Source organism: Siphateles boraxobius, unplaced genomic scaffold (genome assembly GCF_051911475.1).
Source record: "Siphateles boraxobius isolate OS27281-9 unplaced genomic scaffold, OSU_SipBor_1 1, whole genome shotgun sequence".
Taxonomy (NCBI): Eukaryota; Metazoa; Chordata; class Actinopteri; order Cypriniformes; family Leuciscidae; genus Siphateles; species Siphateles boraxobius.
In genome coordinates, this window is record NW_027508699.1 from 16900710 (window position 1) to 16925513 (window position 24804).

General features: G+C 36.4%; 2 protein-coding genes across 4 annotated transcripts in view; one reads left to right on the forward strand and one right to left on the reverse strand.

The window, feature by feature from the left end:
* Window positions 1-12127, reverse strand: part of arhgap29b (Rho GTPase activating protein 29b) — a 46553-nt gene extending 34426 nt beyond the window's left edge. Inside the window, exons 1-2 of one of the 2 annotated variants that reach the window (XM_077225395.1) lie at window positions 11978-12127; window positions 9882-10232 (exon numbers count right to left, since the gene is read on the reverse strand). In XM_077225395.1, coding sequence (XP_077081510.1) covers window positions 9882-10152 — 271 coding nt within the window. In that variant the 5' untranslated portion in view covers window positions 10153-10232; window positions 11978-12127. The remainder of the gene's footprint in view (window positions 1-9881; window positions 10233-11977) is intronic. The other variant, XM_077225413.1, reaches the window with a different exon arrangement.
* Window positions 12128-12937: 810 nt separating this feature from the next.
* Window positions 12938-24802, forward strand: abcd3b (ATP-binding cassette, sub-family D (ALD), member 3b). 2 transcript variants are annotated; one of them, XM_077225432.1, is made up of 23 exons: window positions 12938-13322; window positions 13483-13519; window positions 13646-13744; window positions 13873-13961; window positions 14274-14343; window positions 14681-14778; window positions 15103-15226; window positions 15347-15403; window positions 18435-18577; window positions 18667-18736; window positions 18826-18895; window positions 19296-19393; window positions 19534-19625; window positions 19759-19850; window positions 20952-21021; window positions 21202-21265; window positions 21377-21454; window positions 21548-21613; window positions 21713-21802; window positions 22965-23084; window positions 23598-23702; window positions 23921-23977; window positions 24082-24802. In XM_077225432.1, exons 1-23 carry the CDS (start codon window positions 13216-13218, stop codon window positions 24157-24159), a joined length of 1974 nt encoding a protein of 657 aa, XP_077081547.1. In that variant the 5' UTR covers window positions 12938-13215; the 3' UTR covers window positions 24160-24802. The 2 variants fall into 2 exon arrangements, with proteins under 2 accessions (XP_077081547.1, XP_077081555.1); XM_077225440.1 differs by having other exon boundaries at window positions 12992-13322; window positions 13649-13744.
* Window positions 24803-24804: the final 2 nt, after the last annotated feature.

Consider the following 24804-nt stretch of genomic DNA (forward strand, 5'->3'; position numbering starts at 1 on the left):
TATAACGTTCATTTTCGCAATTTTTGTCATTTATCCACAATTGGTAAATCTGATAAATGACAGAGCAATTCATCACATCAAATATACTCTTTAATGTTATATTTCAAAATTACAAATATACAAAAATTACAAAAATATAACAAATTGCTCTTAACAGTTTGGAAAAACAAATATTTTTTGCCTTTTGAATGCGTCTAGTCGAAACGGTATAATGATTTATTGTGTGGTGAGACATTGTGAACAAATGGACATAATTAGAGTATTAAAATCTGTTTGTGTGTGTGTGTACACAAGAGTACACAATCCAGCTTATGAAATGTGTTTTGTGTTGTAAGTGTTTGTTGCACATTTTGATGCCTTGCAACCTTTTTAGGGGGCTTACCCTTTGGTGCCCAGAATGATACAATTCTTATTGCTTTTTCCCCGACATCTTTGAAAAATACAAATGCAATGGCAATGATTAATGTATGTTTTGACAGGATATCAAATATTACCAAGAGCACTGTAGCCTTAATGTAACTAGAAAGACTATTAATACAGTATAATATAGAATTTAAAATAAAATGAAGAAATACATCTTCATTCCTTCCCATACCCACTAACATTTCCCTTAGTTTCAGATGTTGTTCGCGCGATGTTGTTGGTTACCTAGTAACGAACGTACGGTGGCCGAGAATGTTCCGTCAACTTCAGTGTGTTCGCGCATCTATGATGCCTAGTAACGAACGCAATCTGGCCGAGATAAGTGCTTACGACAGGAAACTTCACTTTGTGTGCCTGCGCCTCGTATACAACATTATATATAAAGCTTGCAGGACAACTTGGTTGGCTTGGTTGCCTACACAAGTTATGTTTATATTAGTTTATATAATTTATTTCACATGGTGTATTTTAACAGCATTGTTCAATAAAACCCATATGATTACTTTGAAACTTTATTGGAACAAATAATTATTGCATATTATTATATAGGTAACACTTTACAATGAGGTTCATTAGTTAACATTAGTTAATGTATTAACCAACATGAACTAACAATGAACAATACATTTGTAACTGTATATATTAGGCTAATCTTTTTTAATGTTAGTTTCATTTTTTGTTCATGTTAGTTCACAGTACATTAATGTTAACAAATACAACCTTTGATTTTAATAATGTATTAGTAAATGTTGAAATGAATATTAACTAAGATGAATAAATGCTGTAGAAGTATTGTTCGTTCTTAGTATGTTAACTAAGGTAGTTAACTAATGAACCATATTGTAAAGTGTTACCTATTTGTATTTTTAAGTCATTTTAAAGGCTGTTGTTCACTTGGATCTATTTTTATTACCACAATTTTTTATCCGATTAATCGATTAATCGATTGAATAATCAGTAGAATACCCGATTACTAAAACAATCAATAGCTTCAGCCCTATAATGAGCTATGACGCGGTTCGGCGGCAACCAATTGGAATGTAGAAGTCCTCCGCTTGAGCGGATTCCAGAGAACGCAGTCCTGTAAACTTTGGTTCAAACCACATTAGTTCCCAAGAAAATTGGAGGAGAGGTTGATCATGTGAATTTGATAAGAAGGCGTGCAACTCTATTTATAGGCAACATTTATAGGCAACACCTATTTGACCAATTGCATTAAGGCTACACTTCAACCAGTAAAGTTATTGTAATATAGGCTGCACACAAATTAATGTGAATTAAAGAAAGACCAAGGCTAGTTAACGTCTCCAATAAACTGCATGTTGAAATTAGACTAGAAATGAACCATAAAGACAAAAGCCACACCACACAAATGGCTTTTAATTGGTTTATTTCGTTAGCAAACATGTAACTATAATTTTGAAATTCCGTCCATCGATCAATTTCTTACTTTCACTTACAATTTCTTCCAAAATTACTTACAATTTGATGAGGTTAACTTATACCCTACTTGTGCTCAGTCTGCACTAATACCGATCAACATGCTTGTTTGTTTTACGGCCCCTTTAAATACAATTTTAAAAAGTGTCCACGAATCTATTTACATCGTTGTTGGCTGGGCAGCCATTTTGACGCTCTCGCCGGCGGCGGTGTGAACGCACAGTTAGCCTTACCCTGGAGTTGGTTCACCCTCCGCCTGTATGATTACCAATTCCAACCAAACTAAAACACAAACTCTTTCCATGACCGTTACCGCGAGTCGCTCTCTTGCTGATTTACCTGATGATTTTGAAGTTAATTATGTATAATGCAATTCATCATCATGCAAACAAACAAAAAGCACACGCTTGTGTCAGGTTATGTTGTAATGCTAAAAATAAAGGTAGGAATGTGTGCATTTACGACCCACCAGGACCAGACGTGAGATCCACCAATCTGATATCCCCGAATCTCAATCGTTTTTTTGATTGGATAAAATGAATAAAGAACATCTTGTGCTCGAGCCCCCGGATCAGCGCCTATGCTCACCAGGCCTGTGGTCTTCCCATTCATTACAGTCTGGAGAGACCTGCTTCATGTACCAGGGGTTTACCAACAGTACCAACAGTACTCCCGCGTTTAAATGTGGTCATCACGCCCAAAACTTTGTAGTTTTTAAGCAAGTTTTTAAACTATTTTTTAAGCAAGTCAAAGAAAAGAGAAAAACCTGCGCTAATTTTAAACTAAAGATCGTTTTGCTTGGCTCTGTGTGGAGTTCCCACGCTTAAGGGTTGAGAGAGTCTCATCAAATTGAACCTTTTCATGACGGACTGCAGCTTTTTAAGCCACTCACAATTGGAAGAAAGCAAATCAGTTTCACAAATAAATAACATCACAAAAATAAAAGCTGGACGGACTCTCAAAATCAAATACGACATATTATTTATATAAAACAGGCTAATATTTATGGAATAACATTTAAATTAAAAACAAAAGCCATTATAAAAAGACAATAGGAAATAAGCACAAGCAACCAATTCAGTCAAACATAAAAAAGACGCGTTTTAGAATAGGATTTAAGTTAAATATAGCCTAAATATAAAGTTATGAAACTTCATTTTCCCCTTAACCAAAATAGATCTACTCTGGAACAAGGCAGACAAAAGATTGCCCTTTTGATAACCCAAATGAATTATACCTTGTGTTTAAAAACGATCTATAAAAGCCAGTGAAGCGGAAGATGAAGCTGTATATGAACGTCTGAAGAAATTGTAAAACATGGGCTGTATGTTTACATACAAGTCACATATTTGAGGTTCAAATAACCACATTCTCGCCTAAAAAAACTCTTAAAATTACATACTTTGACGGTAGTATTTATAAAAAATATGGTGGATTTGCTCAACCATCACGGCAGTCACTGCAAGAGGAGTGATTCAAAAGGTAAAAAATATATTGATTTCGCCATTTTAATCAATTCTTATTTTACGGACCGACTTCGATCATTAAATCGCAATTAGTCTATTGCAATAAGCGTTGTGCTTGTTACTTTTGATATGAAATAAAGTCTCAGATTTCAAATTATGTCCATTTTACTAAGACGAATAAATATACTGTTTTGGCTCGGTTTAATATGCCGTAACAGATCGCTGTAGCACCTCAGTTCAAGAGAACTGATCATCTGCTCCACTTTAAAACTAGTTACAACACGAAATAAACATGAATTAACATCTGATGGAATGTTACAAGATACAGATCATCTTAATCTGTATCATGTCTCATGTAATAGCTCAATCAGTGTTTCAACAGCGGAAAGACGTCAATAAAACAGCTTGTAAACAATATGTCAGTATTGTACAATATGTACATTTACCTCAGAAAAAACATATTCAGTGACTATAAACTTGTTAGTCAGCTAGAAAATTAACTCTAGAGGATCATTTTGCTAAATATGTGCACCATATTCATTATTTTTTAATATTCTTCAATATGCATGTTTTAATAAATCCGTCAAGTTTATTTGACAGTCACCATTTAAATGGTTTATATTTCAAAAAACGAATTGGAGTACAAATACAGGCTAATTAAGCTATTGTAAAGTTAGTATTACAACTTTATTATTATAAAACTTACTTGAGTGTCATTTAAGTGTTTACAAATCAGTTAATTTTAACCTTCAATTTTATAGTACTGTAGTACCAACTGACTCCCACGTATAGCTAGTTTACAGCATTAGTTGAGAGATTTTTTTTTTCTTGAGAAAATGTGCCATGTACTGCACCTGATATATATATATATATATATATATATATATATATATATATATATATATATATATATATATATATATATATATATATATATATATATACACACTCAGCTAAAGGATTATTAGGAACACCATACTAATACTGTGTTTGACCCCCTTTCGCCTTCAGAACTGCCTTAATTCTACGTGGCATTGATTCAACAAGGTGCTGAAAGCATTCTTTAGAAATGTTGGCCCATATTGATAGGATAGCATCTTGCAGTTGATGGAGATTTGTGGGATGCACATCCAGGGCACGAAGCTCCCGTTCCACCACATCCCAAAGATGCTTTATTGGGTTTTGATCTGGTAACTGTGGGGGCCATTTTAGTACAGTGAACTCGTTGTCATGTTCAAGAAACCAATTTGAAATGATTCGAGCTTTGTGACATGGTGCATTATCCTGCTGGAAGTAGCCATTAGAGGATGGGTACATGGTGGCCATAAAGGGATGGACATGGTCAAAAACAATGCTCAGGTAGGCCGTGGCATTTAAACGATGCCCAATTGACACTAAGGGGCCTAAAGTGTGCCAAGAAAACATCCCCCACACCATTACACCAGCACCACCAGCCTGCACAGTGGTAACAAGGCATGATGGATCCATGTTCTCATTCTGTTTACGCCAAATTCTGACTCTACCATCTGAATGTCTCAACAGAAATCGAGATTCATCAGACAAGGCAACACTTTTCCAGTCTTCAACTGTCCAATTTTGGTGAGCTCTTGCAAATTGTAGCCTCTTTTTCCTATTTGTAGTGGAGATGAGTGGTACCCGGTGGGGTCTTCTGCTGTTGTAGCCCATCCGCCTCAAGGTTGTGTGTGTTGTGGCTTCACAAATGCTTTGCTGCATACCTCGGTTGTAACGAGTGGTTATTTCAGTCAAAGTTGCTCTTCTATCAGCTTGAATCAGTCGGCCCATTCTCCTCTGACCTCTAGCATCAACAAGGCATTTTCGCCCACAGGACTGCCGCATACTGGATGTTTTTCCCTTTTCACACCATTCTTTGTAAACCCTAGAAATGGTTGTGCGTGAAAATCCCAGTAACTGAGCAGATTGTGAAATACTCAGACCGGCCCGTCTGGCACCAACTACCATGCCACGCTCAAAATTGCCTAAATCACCTTTCTTTCCCATTCTGACATTCAGTTTGGAGTTCAGGAGATTGTCTTGACCAGGACCACACCCCTAAATGCATTGAAGCAACTACCATGTGATTGGTTGATTAGATAATTGCATTAATGAGAAATTGAACAAGTTCCTAATAATCCTTTAGGTGAGTGTTTAAAGGGTCATTCCACCGGTGGAGACATGAATATGTATTGAAAGTGGGTCATATATGTAGTAGAATAGTATCATAAATTTCTAATTTGGGACCTTCTTGGCCGAAAGAAGGCAGAAAATGACATTTTAGTGCTTGTGGATTGTAGACAACAATCCCCATAGTGCATTGCAATGCTCAGCTCCGCAGACCACTCCCACTACAGTAGCTAGCTTAACTGCAAGATATTTGTGCAATGAACCTGCCACATTAGCGTGTTAACAAAATGAAAATAAACGTACTTTACAGAAAGACGACCATTTGACCCTGTAGGCTTTGGCTGACGTTGCCAGTTGAACTTAGGTATTCTAAACTAGGTCTCCAGGACGCCGCTATCCATATGGGGTGCGAAACTCGGGTGAGCAACAACACACACGTCCGTGTCATCCTCCGATTCCGTAGCACCGCTGGAATTCTCGGCAGCAGACAGACTCTTGTTCTGTGTCCATTGGAGCACAGTGAGAGCACAGGCACCAACAATCTGCCTCAGCTCGAGCCATTGCGGGCTCCTCGTCCGCGGCAGGCAGATCGTCTGCATCGGCTGTGGTGGCAGCAGCTTCAGCCGCCTCCGGTTCCTCCATAGCCCACAGCTGCTCGTAGCTATTCTGTGGCTCATAAAGGTAGCCACGAACATCCGTTTCTACCATAACTTTGTCAAAATCCAGATCCTCCATAATGCATCCGCCTGTGTATTCAGTACCTTCGTCCATATTTTCAAAAAGTTTCTCCCGGTGAAATCAAACGGACTGGCACTGATCTGATAGGTCTGTTAGCGCATTAGGTCCAACCCCCTATGGGCGGGTTTGAAAGGGTGGGAACTAGTGCTTGTAGTCTTCACAGAAATCCCCCCCTTTTACACTTCCTTCTACAATGACGTAAAATGACGATTTTTGCGTCATTGTAGGAGGAAGTGAAAAAGGTAAATAGAGGATTTCTCTCGTCTCAGGGGAAAATGAAAGAGTGTTGCACGACCATTCAATAGTATGACTGGATTTCTAATAATGGAAATCTTAATGCAAAGGGGTGGAGTGACCCTTTAAACACACCACTGCTATACATTGCTAATTTCAAGTTTTGCATATTCTAAGATAAGCTTTATTATCTAAAGTGTGGGAAATTGTGATAATAAAGAATGACTAAACTTTCTGGCCCTTATCACAGTACTTTTCAAACTCAGAGCACTTAAGAGAAACTTCAAAACAAAACAGCACATTCTTCCAGCTACCCACATGATGAGCGTCAACAGGCCACAATACAGTCCATTCGTTCTGAATGTGCTTCTCTAAAATCACAGAGGGAATTATTTGATATGTAGCCCTTCCAGTAAAAACACCCCACCCTTCTGAATATCCAACTGTCACAGGAGTTCAACATTACACTAAAAACATCTCAAATGTTTGATTCAAAGAAGATCACGCTAGGCTTTGCTCTCAGATTTGTTTTGACAAGAGAAACAACAAAAAAAGTGACATTTCTCACAGGATGTGCACAGCATCGGAGAGTTTTACTGGGAATGTTCTCGATCAGAAAGAAGGAACGTAGAAAACTATTTGACTGAGAAAATATTTGACTATGACAACTTTGCACTTCTTAAAAATTCCCCGGTTGCCAGATACTCAAACAACCAAAACGGAGTGGAAAAAGTGCCTTTGAAAACATTCTGAAATTTCGGCAAGTAAGAGTCATTTTTCATGTGTCGCACACCTAACAACAGTAAATCGAAGGAACAAGTGAACATTTGTTCTGAAGGAATGCGGGGTATGCAGGAGGAGGGGATTCATGGCGGAGGAGGAATCACCGACGAGAAGAGTTTGGTTGCACAGATCAAAGTGATGATCCAACATAAACACTAACCAAAAAAAGCACTGGGACTGCGGTTTTCTGATAACCACTTTACAAACCACACAGTTTTTGTTTTGTTTTACCTTAAATTGACACGTTGTGGCAACAAAAGTCAAGAGCAGAAATTCAACGTGACATGCAGAGCAAATAAGCACGCAGATGAGTTCCTGTAGCGTTCCTCCTGGCTGAATTGTTGATCATAGCTAGCGTAAAATAACAGTCAGGGAGGTGAGCAGAGCTGTGGGATGATCAATCTCTGTGCAGACAGACTGAATCCATACATTTAGAGGGTCGGTGAGCATCTCCTCTGCTGAGAGGGCACAGGGCAGTGGGAGAGAGGGGAGGTCAAAAGCATGTGCTTATGGGAAGTGTCACCGGGCTGCTTGACAGAGGGTGGTGTGAAGTACCTCATTTATCAGTACTCAACCAAACAGTTTAACATTTGAAATAAAAGCAGGTAGAATCCTTTTATAGGCAGACTGCACTGGTTGAGCTACTGGGAAAGAGAATTAGCTGCTCATATTCAGCAAATATGCACCAAATCTCCGGATTATAGAGATTACTCAATCCATTTGTTTTGCTGGTATTTGTGTTACGCTTTTGTAGTCAGCAGCTGCCACACTTGTCAAATAAAGCATTGAAGTTATAATAAAGTTGTACATAAGTCTCTTTTGAGAATGTTTTTTTCCCCACCACAACCCACTTCCTGTAATTTTTTGGCAAAATGCATTATGTACGAATTACAAAAGTATGCTAATAAAATGAAAAGCTAATAAAAATGTCATTTTAATTTGTGTAATTTCATGTGAAAATTACATGAAGTATGTTCACAGTTATAATCAAGCTACAGCAGGATTTTGTGTAGTCGGGCTAGTGTTCATCTGTCTGTATAGTAGAAGTTACACAAAGCACATTTGAGCAACTGAAGGATTAAAATATCCGTTTTTCTGCATCACCTAGTTTGATTAACGCAACTACATCAGTTATATCTACATATATACAGTTTATCTACACCATCGACACCATTCAAAAGTTTGGGGTCTGTAAGACTTTTTGATGTTTTTGAAAGAAGTCTCATACTCACCAACGATGCATTTATTTGATTAAAAATACAGTAAAAATTGTAAAAGGTTATTACAATTTAAAAAAGAAATGTTGAAAACAGCTGTGCTGCTTTTTATTTTTTGAGAAAACCATGTTACATTTTTTTCCAGAATTGTCTGATAAACAGAAAGTTCAAAAGAACAACATTTATTTGAAATATAAATATTTAAAATGTATAAATATGAATGTATTTACTTTGATTTAATGCATTCTTGCTGAATAAAAGAAAACAAAAATACTAACCCCAAACTTTTTAAACGGTAGTAGTATAGGTTTGTTAGTCCAACATTGCAAAAAAAATATATAAAAAAAACAGACTGGAAAAATTTTAAGAATGGGACTTTAGTGACTGAAATATGACTGAAATTAAACCTTCACAGTGTACATAAACATAATCTGGCAGAAAAAGCAAATCTATAGTTACCACACTTGTTTAGCCAGTGACCACCATTTTTAGTGGTGAAATGCTTTTTGCAAGGAATAAAAAGCATCATAATTCCCTGCTGGGGGTGGGACGGTTTGGCTATTCTTAGATGGGAAAGTATTTAAATGTGTACACACCACAAACCATAATAGGCCAGCCACTATCACAGCTCTGTCATATATACTGCATTTTAAAAAAAAATTACGGTGCATGACTATATAATAAACTTTTCTCTAGGAACATCATTTTCTAGCGGATTCCAATAATGCAGAACAGGAACACATAATTTCCCATAAAGTACTGTACCTTGAAAAAGCAAACAGGAATAACCAACAACAAACTCTGTATATCATGTGTAGTTATATCTTTAAAGAGGGTGTGTGTGTGTATGTGTGTGTGTGTGTGGGGGGGGGGGGGCTGTTTACCAGAAGGAGGCACATTTCAGAGCTGCCTTGTGCAGCAGAAAAGAAGCACTCTCAGCAGGATGGTCAGGAGTTTACCCATGGCATCCTAACAGACGTGGCACTCCTCCAGTGATGGGAATGAGGAACACTAACACAACTTCTACATCAGTGTGGGCTGACACGACTGACCCATATGCACATTTAGAAGAAGCTGATACGTCATAAACAGCCATACCACACGATCAACCACAGCTGAAATGCACCAAAACGCTTTTGGAAGCATCTGAAGTAGCAAAAGTTAAAGCTGCAGTCCGTAACTTTACAGCTAATAAACGAGTACATGATGAATCTGTTTTCTTATCCTGAATCACTAGGGTACACCTATAATAAGTGTTTATATTCTGACTATTTTAGTCTGGTTCGGGTTATATCACTGTGGAGTAGCCCAGTACCTGCGTGACTCGTCATAGACATAAACAGAGAAGTAGCTCCGGCTACATTGTTCTGCAGTTCTGTTTATATACCCCTAGAGCGCCAAGTTAAGGACTGCAGGCTAGCTTAATGTTGAACCTCACCTTTGCAGTGAAAAGCATCCTTTAGGCTTAGCAGCACGTCAGAAAACTTGCGCACATCATTGACCAGTTGCATGATGTATTCAGGGTCTCCTCCTGGGGCGGTGATGGTATTGTCCAGGCCCATTGCATTGAGTGGGTTTGTCTTAGAGCTGCGGCCCATTTCTTGTGTTTTGTTGGACCCGGGTGACAGGGACACTGGGATGTTGGGCTGGGAGAGATGAGCACCGCTTGCCAAGCGCTTATTCCCACTGTTGCTGCCCTGACGGAACATTCCAGCAGCCGCTTCTGCTGTTACTGAGCCGCATCAGCCGCAGATCCAAGCGCCCGCCTGCCAGTGGAGAGCTGAGGGCACTGTGGGAGAAAAAGCTAATGATCATTAACAGCTCAAGAAAGCATACAAAGACAGTGGAACCTAACATCAGGTGCACCATTTATAAATGTGTGTAGAATGTAGAGAATATGACTAAAATGTTTCTGAAATGATTTATAAAATGTACACACAAAATATTAAATGCATCCATTGTAAATCGCAGTTAATATTCAATTCAAGCACAATGTGTAGTACAAGGTCATGAAGATCAATTCCATACAGAATGCCCAGAAATATTTCTTTATTAAGAAACATTTATTATTATTATCAATATTGAAAACAGTTTATGCTGCTTAATATTTTTGGGTAAACCATGACACACTAACAGCAGTAATGGCTGCTGAAAATTTAGCATTAACACAATATTTAGGTTATGTAATAATATTTCACTGTATTTTGATCAAATAAATGCAGATTTGATGAGCATAAAGAGACTTCTTTCAAAAATCTTATTGTTTCCAAACTTTTTACTATTAGTGTTTATAGGTTTTTTTTTTTTAAATAATTAATGAATCAATTTTTGTGATCATTTTCCCAAAGCAGTTAAAATTTAGCTCATTTGCACATATAATTATATTAACGCATATTCCTATTTATCTTTGCATTTTTTTATTTAATTACTGGTATATACAGCGGCAAAAGGTTTGTATGCACATGCTCTTTAGTTGGCATGTGTACAAATATTTTCATGTCAGTTTCTGTCTTTATAAATCCTGATTTGTTCCTTACTTTTACATAGAATGAAATCCATGGAATTTAGAATCAAATCCGATCCCATGTACATTTTAAAAATGAAGCTCCTGGTAACTGAAGGTTGTAGGTTCAAATCCATAAACTATCACTAATTTTGACACCTTAAATTCGGTTGCTGCAGATGGATTTTAGATCTGTGTATTTGAATTTAGTTTGTATTTTTTTTAAACATCAGCTAAAATACATATTTTTCTTAATTTACATATTGAAAGGGTAGTTAACATCGAGGCATATTATAAATGCATCAAAATATCTAGAGTTGCTTTTCAAAGCAAACAGGAATTTTAATTTTAAAACCCAGCACCTGCACCTAAAGTGCTCTCTTCGAGCTCGTCACTATCATTATGATGATAGAGGAACAAAACCTCAGACTACATGACCCATTATCTACAAATGCATCTTACATTCATTCACATGTCATTTTTGTGTCCGTACTGTCTGTTTTCTTGAGCACTGTGATTAACCTTACGTGACTGCTTTTGTCTACACGTGACGCACGTCTGCTGCAGAATGCGAGTAATGCACTGATCTTTATCATTTAAAAAGGGGCTTGACACCTGCCAATCAAAACTAACCCTCGCGCTAGTGTTCAGTGATATGAGAGGAAATGGACAGAGGAAAATACACGGACATTGGGTGGAGTATGACCAGCTATATGATTTAACGTTATGTCAGACAGACTTAAATGCTGATTTGGCTTGAAAAGTTTGGCTCTTTCACAAAGCATGGAATCAGCATGAAATCACTTCTGTGTTATTAAAATCCTGTATATAATTTAGATATTTTATTTTTCGACTGTAAAAGAGCACATATGATTTGACGAACCGAATTCAATAACTAATTCCTCTCAATAACTGTTTCTCCACTTCATAGCTGTTTAACGTTACACTAGCGCTGCTAGCTAACCAGTTCACAATTACAAATCTTTAACAGTTGGTTGCTGTTTACAGCGTCTCAGACGAGTGGCACTTACTTGAATAGTTCATGAGGAACATCATACCGCAGAATTATGAAGGTAAATCCTTTGTAAAAACATAAAATCAGCTGAAATGAGATACTCGCCAACGGACCGCTCTTCACATCACAACTGACGAGTGAAAAACTTACTGAGTCTGAGTGACTGACTGACTGCCTCAAAACTTACTCACATGACCTCAAAGCAAACTTCCTATTGGCTGGGGAGTGCCCTAAACAATCCGCTTGTTTTCCTCGTCAAAATTACATGTGCTGTTCTGAGACTGTAGAACAGTGATGTAGATAGAAGTGTAGAAAAATAATAAATAGTTTTATTTCTGTTAGAGATCAAATAAGGGTTTATATGCTAGTCAAAAGGTCCAGCATATAGTAGGAAAAAGAAAAAGAAAGACTCGAAGAGGTTTTTATTTTTTTATTTTTTTATAAAACAATTAGAAAAATTACAACTTATTTAAACTTTACATAGTAATTCAATGCCAATATTTAAATAATGTTATTATGGTTCCACTTCATATAAGACAACAGTTAATGCAAAGCTGAAGCGAAATTACAAATTAACAAATATTTGCAGTAAAAGGGATAACAAATAATTGATTTTCGAAATAATGAAAATATTAAATAATAATAAATAACACTGATAAATGTACAATATAAAATAACATTATATTTATTTAAAAAATGTAAAACAAAGCATAAAATTGAACATTCTAATAAAAATAAATTATCAATACGGTTTAAATACTCTTGGCACGAAAAGCTAGATTGAATTATAATTGGAAATGGTGGGTGTAATGGTGAAATTAAAGTATATTCTGATTATTGATAGGCTACATCACAATAAAGGGGGAAAACCTATCTAAAACAAAAATGTACGTACGTACCAAAAATGAAGCAAAATAAATGATTGCGCCTATGGAGAAAGACGTGATTCTGCCGACACCTTGCGGCTAAACGTTTCACTATAGCCTGTACATCCGTGTGTGTGTGTGTGTGTGTGTGTGTGTGTGTGTGTGTGTGTGTGTGTGTGTGTGTGTGTGTGTGTGTGTGTGTGTGTGTGTGTGTGTGTGTGTGTGTGTGAGATAATTGTAAGGTGTGCGTATGTGTGTGTTCTTAGGCATGTCTACACCTATAGGAGCTCTCAGTTAACAGTCGTGCTGTGAAGAAACACAGGAGGAAATCCACTGCGTGGGTCCTTCGTTGCCCGCCGTCGCTTCCTGATTGGTTTTTATAGTGAACATGGCGGCTGTTAGTAAGCATCTAACAGCCGGCAATTTCTCCGTCGCAGGTGCTGTGCTGTTCGCCGTGTACGTAATTAAACAAAGACTATCTTCGGAAAATAATGGGTAAGATAATTGCTTCTTTTGCCGTTTGCTAGTTATTTACCTAGTGTCCGATAACCTTTTCGACATTGAAACATCATTGACATGGGACGCATTCATTTATTCAGACGTTAATGTCTCTTACTTACATTGAAATGTGCTTTACCCACGTGTTCATTTATAGAGAGAAAGGGGCATCAAAACCACTGTTGGACAATGATGTAAGTATATTCTTTAGTCTAAATCTAAGTAGTATTCTTTATCTAACTAAGATCGGAGTTTGTAGTGTATGTGTATATGTGTGCATGTATATATATATATATATAAATATTACTTTTTTCTTACAGAAGGATAGAAAGACAAACAAGGCTGCTGTGGACAAGGTTTTCTTCAGGCGCATTTGTCATATCATGAAAATCCTGCTGCCAGAGACCCTTTGCAAAGAGGTAGCGTTAGGCTAAGTATTTTTTCTATTATGTAGCCTATTTATTTTTTGTTTCCACTGGCTGTGTGGTCTAGGTAAAATACTTTTTACATAGGCTAGAGCTGCATTATTGGTTGTTTTCTATCCTAGTCAGGATATTTGCTTCTGATTGCTGCCATGCTCATGGCCAGAACCTACTGCGATGTCTGGGTGATCCGTAATGGGACCATGATTGAGAGGTATGAAAATATTAGATCCAATATCCCATTATTTTTTGTACTTCATAAATTATTCCTTAACATTAGGAGATGTTTTTGTATACTCATCTCATCTGATCTTGAAAGGATTGTGAATGTTTATTAGAGTTTTTCCTATATTTGTTGTATTTGTACTTCGGTGCGTTTCTCAGTGGTATGAGTACATCTGTGTGCCGTTGCCAGCAGAACATGCCTGATCACTTAAATGCTGTCTGTCCTGTTTTTCTTGTAATGTGTACCAACTACACGCACTCAATGACTGTTATTCAGTGTGTGTGTGTGTGTGGTTTGCAGTGCAATTATTGGACGCTCGACAACTGCTTTCAAAAGATACTTGGTCAACTTTATCACAGTCATGCCTTTTGTAAGTGGACTAAACTTTGCACAATTTTAAACTTTGTCCAATTTTAACTGTGTCCAAATTAGCTTGACAAGCCATTATCCATATAATTTATATGATAATATAATGTTTAATTCAGTATTAAATATTTTAGGCTATTTTTTAATAAAGTGATCATAGCATAGATCCTTTGTTCTATAAAATGTTATTAAAATGTAGTTAACATGTAATAAACAGGGTAATTATGCATTATTTAAAGGTAATGTATTTTCATATTTTAGTACCTGTTGTTTTTTCCTTGACTATGTATTTCATACAGATTTATTTGAGAAAAATGTTTGTAAGTCTTTTTGTGTGACAGATTTCTCTAGTGAATAACTTCTTAAAGCTGGGACTCGACCAACTGAAGCTGTGCTTCAGAGTAAGACTGACCAATCAACTTTACAATGACTACCTGACGTAAGTTATTTTCGTCAACTGGTGAATGATGCTTAAATTGAATCCAGCCTTATCATATTTCTGTTCTGTCAATTTTCTCTTCATATCCATTGTTAGTTAACTCTATTAGCATTTTCCCTTATACAGTCAAATACAGAAATCAGGGTTGTGCCATTCAAAATTCAGTTTCACTTTCCAAAAAGTAACTAAGTAACGTAATTAGTTAAGTTTTGGGGAGAGTAACGCAATATTATAAAGCATTACTTTTGAAAATAACTATTATAAGTGTAAGTTTTCACTAGAAAAGCACTCCTGTATGTTTTACAACACTATATCTTACAATAGGGGGTTCACATACTATCAGATTGGCAACTTAGACAACCGCATTGCCAACCCTGACCAGCTGATAACCCAAGATGTGGAGAAGTTCTGTAACAGTGTGGTGGACCTCTATTCCAATGTTAGCAAGGTAACACAGAGCAGTACTCACTCTGTTACAGCAAAAAAGAACACATTCTTGGTCATTCTGAACCATATATTAAGATGTCTTCAGTTTGACACTTCCTGATTCTTTTTCTTTTTCCTCCAGCCACTACTAGACATATTAATCTACATCTGCAAACTCAACACAGCCATTGGTACTCTTGTAAGTGTCAGTTTTAATTTACCAGCAGTGTTGTGTAAGGTACTAATTAAAAAGTAATGAATTACTAGCTAATAATTACATCTTCAACAGTATATTAAAGGGATAGTTCACCCAAAAAATCTAAATTCTGTCAGTAATTACTCACCCTCATGTTGTTCCAACCCCGTAAGACCTTCTTTCATCTTCGGAACACGAATTAAGATATTTTTGATGAAATCTGAGACCTGGATCACTCCTCCATACTAGTCCATAGGCTTCTTCAGGGATTGAAACTTGCCAGCCTCGAAAAGTTATTACATCATTAAAATAGTCCAAGTGACTACAGTGGCTCAATCTTAAGATTATCAAGTGACGAGAATATTTTTTAAGAAATAATACTTTATTTCAACTATTCATTTCCTTCTCTGTCGGCCTCGAGTCAGTTCACTAGTATAATAGACCAACGCTACTTTTGCGTCATCGAAGGGTAACGCCCCTTTTTGGGGGAAAACAAACGGATTCCTCTGAGAATAGAACTCGCTCTAGAACTGCAAAGTTTCTTGATAGCAAAAATGGCACAAACATACACACTCTCTTTGCCGGCCGAGGACCGTGAGCGGTATTTAAAGAAGCTACCGGATACGCGGTTACAGAGGTGTCCCTTTGAAATGGTCGAACTTAAGTTTGAGCCACTGTAGTCACTTGGACTATTTTAACAATGTCTTTAATAACTTTTCGAGGCTGGCAAGTTTCAATCCCCGAAGAAGCCTAAGGACTAGTATGGTGGAGTGATCCAGCTCTCATATTTCATCAAAAATATCTTAATTCGTGTTCCGAAGATGAATGAATGTCTTATGGGGTTGGAACAACATGAGGGTGAGTAAATACTGACAGAATTTAAATTTTTGGGTGAACTATCCCTTTAAGCCATATTCGGACCGGATTTTACATGGAGTAGGTGGGATAAAGTAAATGACCCTTCGCTAAGCCACGCCCGAAAACCGCCACTGGCCAATTGTGTCTTAGCAACCGTAACTAGGCGCAGGAGGTCTGGCAAGCTTTCGAGCGAGGGAAACATGATAACAAATGATAATAACCGGGTAACAAATCTGATACCCGGTATCCTAAAAGTTTGGATGGACTTTTTTTGCTTCCCTTAAATTTAAAAGCCAAGGGGAGAAATGATGTGCGTGGATCCAGCAGTGTGGGAGACCCCATTCACAACTACATGTCCACAGGATTAACAAAAACACCTATTGCTTGGAAGTTGGAAATAATGACGGTTCTTTGTTCATAATGCATTTATTTTAACGTAAAATAAGACGATTAAAGACAAGACGGAGGCTCACTGAAATACTTTAAAATATATTTCAGCATTTTGTTAATCGACGGCCTACTAACATTACCCATGACTGAGTAACTTTAACCCAATCCGATCGCGGCTCTCCAGGTGTTAGTGTTATTCCACAAGATTTATGGATAAACTGTTTGATTTATAATTATTAGATTTTTTCACATTTCACTTACCCTGCTGTGCACGAACATAGCTGTTCCTCAATTTGTGTGTTTCCCATGTGAATGGTCAGCGTATGAGGCGCTGCTGCTTGCGCTGGGACTAGGCTTTAGATTCAATTTTTTATTAAATTATTCTCTAATCGGTTGCATATTATATCGTGGATATATACCTCGAATGCATACTGCAGTCCCTTCTGTCTTGCTCTCTCAGATATTTCACATGTTCGCCAAAAATGACTAATTATCTCATTGGGAATGTCTGACACCGGTGCATACACACTATAATAGACGTGCCAGGCGCGAAAGCTTGACAGGCGTAGCGACAGTAACTAGGGAGGGCGGGGCTTAGCGAAGGGTCAATTATTACCAGGGCTTCTCAGTGATTTTAGTCCCGTCCGAATCTGCCATCTCTGTAATCATTACCGACAATGTCAATAAAGATTACGGTGACTTTTACCTTCTGGAAAAAGATGTGGAAAAATGATCTCAGGTAATGCTAATCCCGTCTGAATGCGAATGTCTGTGATTGCTGATGTTGTATTATCCTAACACTTCTCCTCGTGTGTTTTTTGACCTACCTGAGCTACCGTTTGCACACCAATCTTCAGTTCAGCATGCTTTCATTTCAATATGGATGGTATTCGAAGAATAAATAAGATTATAAAATTAATAAATAGAGCCAAAAACTGCAAAGACTTCCCATTTTAATATCAGTGTCAGGTAAGAGTAAGATGCTTGTCTAGATTTCGCTGCTCACTTATGTGGGTTTATTATAAACAGCCACTTCTATAAACTTGTGAAGTTTACTTAAATAGAGTTTTCAAATAAATTAAAATTATATCAATAAATAATAACTTAAGACATATATACGTCATAGGTGATGCACGTAAGCACAGCACATGACCTTCTGGAATGCCCACGTCTAGAAAACACACACTCCCACCTCTGTAATAAACACGGAGATGTTAGTCGAATCGGTATGTGAAATCACAGACGTCGAGTGATAAGAATTGTAACTCAAACGTGGTTTAGAAAACTAGTCCCATCCGAATGGGGCTTTAGATTACTGTTCTAATTACTCTCTCTAAAATGTATTGCATTACTTATTTCTATTTACTTCCTAGATCCCATATTAGACTCGACCAAGGATACAAGGATAGACATGAAAATAAAACATCCAAATAAATAATATAAAATTGCATAAATTATTCTTGAACTGACCTAAGTTTTTAAAGGAAGAAAGTTACATTTAAAGCTACTTTTTAACCCTAGACATTAAAATATGATTTTAATTCTGCTATGGTTTTAAATAGAATTTTTCTACAGTCTTTACGGTATTTCATGCAATTATAACCGAAGTAACTGTAATTAAGTAACAGAAAAAATAAGAGAAATCCCTTACTTTATTTTTTCGAGGGATACCGTTAAATTACGGTAATTAATTACTCAGCCGGTAAACAGTGTTGGGTGTGATTCATTATTAATTTTAGTGCCTCAGTCCCCACGGTGTTTGAAGCATCTTCCTGCTCCTCTGCAGGGCCCTGCTTGTTTGCTGAGCTATCTGTTGTTCTCCGGTCTGATCCTGACCAGACTGCGCAGGCCGATTGGCAAGATGACCATAACCGAGCAAAAGTATGAGGGGGAGTACAGATATGTCAACTCTCGTCTCATCACTAACAGGTATACCTATGGGCCTCCATCTCTTTGTCTGGCTGTTTGTCTCCTGAGGTAATTTTTGAAGAAAAACGCATGATTTCTCCATATTTCAGTGAGGAGATTGCATTCTACAATGGCAACAGGAGAGAAAAACAAACCATTATTGGATCCTTTCAAAAACTGGTGAGGAAAATAAAAATAGCTTTGATATCCGTTATCTAATCCATACACCATGTTAGTGAATCTTTCAATCGGACTACTTGTTTATTTAGGTGGACCACTTGAATCGCTTCATACACTTTCGTTTCTCAATGGGTGTCGTGGACAGCATCATAGCCAAATGTAAGCAGAAATAGCCTACTACTGAAGGTGGCAGCAGAATCAAAATTAAACTTCAATAAGGTCAACATGGATCAAATTTGGCCCTTTGTAATGTTTAATGCATGTTTCAGATCTTATTGTGAGCAATTAATTTGTCCAAATAATTTCTTTCTAAACCTCAATCCAAATTTGATCAAAGTCAAATTCAGGTCTGGATCCATTTTTCTTTTTCTTTTTTTAAATATTTCACTTGGAAATATGTCACATTATGAAAGTAAAATAGGCTGAAAATGGCAATGCTGACTTTAAAAGTAGACTTACTTACGTAGAGTATTTTTAATACAGGCCCTAGTATGAAAGGATCATTCAGATAAATTTAAAGAATCTTTCATGGGAGACACATTTTCTGATGATTCTCTAGACATAGCCATGGTGGTGGGTTACCTGGTTATCAGTCGGTCGTTCCTGGACCTCACAAACCGACGGCATCTGAACAGCTCTTACGCTGAGCGACTGGAAGTGAGTATGAATGAACACAGACAAAGAAATCCAGATAATAAATTGCTTGTGTGATTACTCCAGATTTAATTGTCTTTGGAAAATTGCTTTATTGTTTGCACAGAAGATAGAAGTTCTTCTCTGTTTGTTTTCCGCTGCAGGACTACTACCAGAGTGGGCGGATGTTAATAAGTTTGTCACAGGCCCTGGGAAGGATCGTCCTGGCAGGCAGAGAGATGACCAGACTGTCCGGGTGAGTGCTCTGCCTCCAGTACATTCATTCATTGCTTGGTCCTCATGCCATCCATCATCTCTACACTTGCCAGTCTGTCATTTATCTGCTTGAGTATAAATGTGTTAATGTGGAATCTGAATCATTTTATTAGGTTCACTGCACGAATCACCGAAATTCAGGATGTCCTTAAGGATCTGAATTCCGGCAGATATGAACGGACCATGATTACACAGCAAATCAAAGGTCTGGATTATTGTGCGTGGTGTTTTTTGTTTTGTTTTGAAGCATTTTATGAATTTGTGACATAGAGGTGTCACAATGAATTGTAAACTAATAATACCGTTCAAATGCTAATTTGCAGTAAAATGCTCACCAAGGCTGCATTTATTTGATCAGAAATAGAGTAAAACAGTAATATTGTGAAATATTATTCAAATTGAAAATTTCTATTTTGACATTTTAAAATGTAATTTATTCATTCCTGTGATGCAAAGCTGAATTTCCAGCATCATTACTCCAGTCTTCAGTGTCACATGATCGTTCAGAAATCATTCTAATATGCTAATTTGATGCTCAAAAAACAATTATTGTTATTATCAATGTTGAAAACAGTTATGTACAATTTGTTTTTCAGGATTCTTTCATTAATAGAAAGTTCTATTTCATTCATTTGAAATAGAATATTTTAGAACATTATTAATGTCTTTACTGTAACTTGGTCAATTAAATGCATCCTTGCTGAATAAAAGGATTTAGGATTTTGAACTTTTATATTAAGATTAAAAGTTTAATCTTTTTAAAACTTTTTAAAACTTTTTTTAAAAATTAAGATTAAAGTTTAAAAAAAAAAAAATACTTCTGACCCCAATAATGTTACGAAAGCTTTCTATTTCACATAAATGCTGTTCTTTTGAACTCTCTATTCATCAAAGAATCCTAAAACTGAAACTGTTTTCAACATTGATAATAATAATAATAAACATTTCTTCAGCAGCAAATCATCATATTAGAATGATTTCTGAAAGATCATGTGACACTTAAAATCATTTTAAATTTTAATAATATTTTACAATATTACTGGTGGTGTTTTGTATTTTTAATTAAATAAATGCTGTCTTGGTGTGTGTGTGTATGTATATTATATATATATATATATATATATATATATATATATATATACGGTATATATATATATATATATATATATATACTGTGTGTGTGTGTATATTTTATATATATATACGGTGTGTGTGTATATATATATATATATATATATATATATATATATATATATATAGGCTTGAATTTTATACATATAACTATATATATAAAAAAAATTCACAGATGCAGCAGTAGAGAAACACCCTCTTATCCCTGGGAAAGGTGAAATCATCATCGCAGACAACATTATCAAGTAAGTTACGTAAAAAACTAAACAAAACATCAGTCAACCCATCATAGTTAGCTACTTAGCATTTATGCGTTTGTGTAATCCTCAGTTCCAAAGACCTATTTGTTTATTTTTCTGAATGTAGACGACTAGACGTCGTGTCTGACCAGTGTTGCAATTTAAGCTGTACCCTATCATCCACAGGTTTGAACACGTACCTTTAGCGACGCCCAATGGAGACATTCTCATCCGTGACTTGTCTTTTGAGGTTACTTCTCCATAAATAAAATGTTTTTTAGTCTAAATTTGTTATTTAGATTGTATAACAGGGTTTTGCAATCTGGTTTTGGTAATTACCATCTTCCCTCCTTACATTAAGGTGTCATCTGGGACAAATGTGTTGGTCTGTGGGCCCAACGGCTGTGGGAAGAGTTCCCTCTTCAGGGTGCTGGGAGAGGTCAGAGTTGTTCTTCAGCAGAATTATGTGTCTTTAGAAACCTCAGTGATTTTTGTTGTTGTTAACTTTCATTGTCTTTCTTTGCTTCCCAAGCTGTGGCCTTTGTATGGAGGACAGCTCACAAAACCAGAGAGAGGGAAGCTCTTCTATGTTCCTCAGGTGGGCATTTTCACACTGAGGTCTTTCATGCCAGCAGGTTTAATGTGAAAATGTTCTCCTATAAAGTTTCCAGGTTCATTTGTTTGTATTTTTCTTTAGAGGCCCTACATGACACTGGGTTCCCTCAGAGATCAGGTGATCTATCCTGACACACATGAAGACCAAAAGAAGAAAGGAACATCTGATCGGGTGAGTTTTATAATCAAATAGACAGCAAAATTAGATGTTATGTGATAAAGGGTTAGTTCGACCATAAATGAAAACTCTGTCGTCATTTACTCACCCTGATGTTATTCAAAATCCATAAGACATTTGTTTATCTTCAAAACACAAATAAAGATATTTTTTTATGAAATCAAAGAGATTTCTGTCCCTCCACTGAAAGTCCATTCCATCAAAACTTTGTTGCTTTAAGGAGATTATAAAAGAAAAGAGATGACAAAAGAAATCCATATAAATCAAACGGTTTAATCCAAGTCTTCAAAAAAGACATGATCGTTTTATATGATGAACAAATTCAATTTGACTTTTATTCACATATAAACATTGATGAATAATGCACAAACATCGAGAACGGAAGCTCAAATGTACTTGCTTGACGTGTGAGAACCAATGAGGTTTGTTCTCATTTGAACTCCTGTTGAACATGTTTGATGTGCTCTAGGTATGTGCGTTGATCAATTGTTTATATATTAAATCTATTCATAATATAAAACGGTCGTGTCTTCAGAAGACTTGAACTGCTTGATTCATATAGACAACTTTTACGATCTCCTTATTAACTTTTTGTAGTGTCAAACGTTTTGGAGTAATAGACTTTGAATGGAGGGAGAGAAATCTCCCAGATTTCATTAAAAATATCTTCACTTGTGTTTTGAAAATTAACAAAAGACTTGCGGGTTTAGACTTTAGATTGTTGAGTGAACTGTCACTTTAAAACAGTAACGTACTTAAAAATAAAAGTTCTGTCATTATTTATACACCCACATGTTGATTGAAGCTCCAAAAAGTACAGAAAGCAGCATAAAATGTGTGCATGCACTTTGTATTTTAAATTTGCTTCTCAAACAACACTATCATATGAATTCAAAAAGACTTGGAATATAGTGCAAAAATCATATAGACTATTTTTATGATCTTCTTTTTGGAGCTTGACAGTCAAGTTTCGTTTTATGAAACGGAACAATGAATTTAGACATTCTGCCAAATGTCTTCTCAGAAGGACAAAAAGTTTTGAGTGAATAAATATTGAGAAAAATTTTAATTATTGGGTGAACTGTTCCTATAAGTAATGTGCTTGAATAGTAAACTATAGTGTTACTGTTATTATATATTGTGTAATTGTGGTCAGGTGCTTAAGGAATATCTGGACAATGTCCAGCTGGGACATATCCTGGACAGAGAAGGCACCTGGGAGAGTGTGCAGGACTGGATGGATGTCCTCAGTGGCGGAGAGAAGCAGAGGATGGCTGTAAGCTCTAATTCTTGCATTATCTATTTTTTAAAGTCAGCATGAAATGGAATTTGCCATAGTCTTTCCTCTTTTCTTCCTTATTGTGATGTATATTCGAGTGAAACAGCTTTTCGAACAAGACAAAATGTAGGGCAGGAATTGATTTTTCCATGGGGAATTTATTGGATGGTTGTGGTTTGCTATTGCTCTGATGTCATGTGAGTGACAGGTTGTCCCGCCCTACATACGAGATGATATGTTGCTGCAAGAGGGAGGGGAAGTTATTTTGATTAAAGATTATGAGAACAAATGCATAAAAAAGAATCTGTGAAATATAAATAATTTATAAAAAAAAAATTTAAAAAAAAGATTTTTCAATTTTGATATCATGGTGACTTAAAACTGAAACATCACACTCTTTAGGGTGAGACAGAGACAGATATTAATGTGGCTTGTATAAGATCAGAAAGCCCAAATTTTCATATCTTAAGGAACTTCATGAGGAACTTAACTCTATATTGAATTGCACAGATGGCTCGTCTGTTCTATCACAAGCCCCAGTTTGCTATTCTGGATGAGTGCACCAGTGCTGTAAGCGTTGATGTGGAGGACTTCATCTACAGCCACTGTCGAAAGGTAGTCAGATGTCATCATCTTATTCACAGTGAATGCAAAAATGTTTGGGGGGGGGGGGGGTTATGTACAGTGGGCCAGCAAGTGGTCACCCCACCATGCTCATTTTCTGTGACTGAAGTGAGGAAGTCAGGAATGTGTTTTTTTTGTTCCTGTGGGAGTTTCCATCAGGAACATCTGTCTCCCTGTGCTCAGCTGGAATCATCTGTTTTCTCCTTTAGGTCGGCATCACACTGTTCACAGTCTCCCATAGGAAATCACTATGGAAGCATCACAAGGTACAATCTTGTCTTTCATCATTAAGTTGTCAGGATTCATTAGAAAATAAAGGTAAAGTGAAGGAGTAATGTGTCTTAAAACTCATTGTTTCTCTTTTCTACAGTATTACTTGCAGATGGATGGAAGAGGAAACTACGAGTTTAAATCCATCTCAAAGGAAACTGTGGAGTTTGGATCATAATAATAACTTTGGGCCTTACTCGTGAGCAAATCTTTGCGTAAATCATTCACAAAGTTTTTTCGGTTAAATTATTGCTGGTGAAAATTTCTGCAAGAATGGTTTTACGCAGAAATTTGCTCTGCTCGTGTTATGAATGAGGTCTATTGGTACTAAATGTGGATCTGAAGCAATATTCTGGAGTTCTCTTTATATTATAAGATGTTAAATATAACTGCTTTTCTTCTTCTGAGGGAAAGGATTGTAACTGTGGATAAAGATCTCTCAGGGAGAGGTTATCTGTGGTAAGGAATAAAACTGGGTTTGATATCCTTTTTAAAAATCAAGCATTTGTATTATAAATTAGTGATATTTGTTGTTGATACTTGATTTATGTTTGGAAATAACACTGATGCATGCCACTGGTACAATAATGAGTTCATCATAACACCATGGAAACTGTATTATGTGAGTGTAATGAGCTGTCTTTCTGAATTTCATTTTATGGAAAATTCATTTGAAGATATAATGAAGCTTAATATATGTTTGAGAACCTATTGGATATTTATATACGTGTATACATAGTGCCTTACAGACATGTGTCACTGAATTACAAAACATACAATGAAATCTGTGTGATTATTTTAAAAGAAACCTGGAATTTAAAGG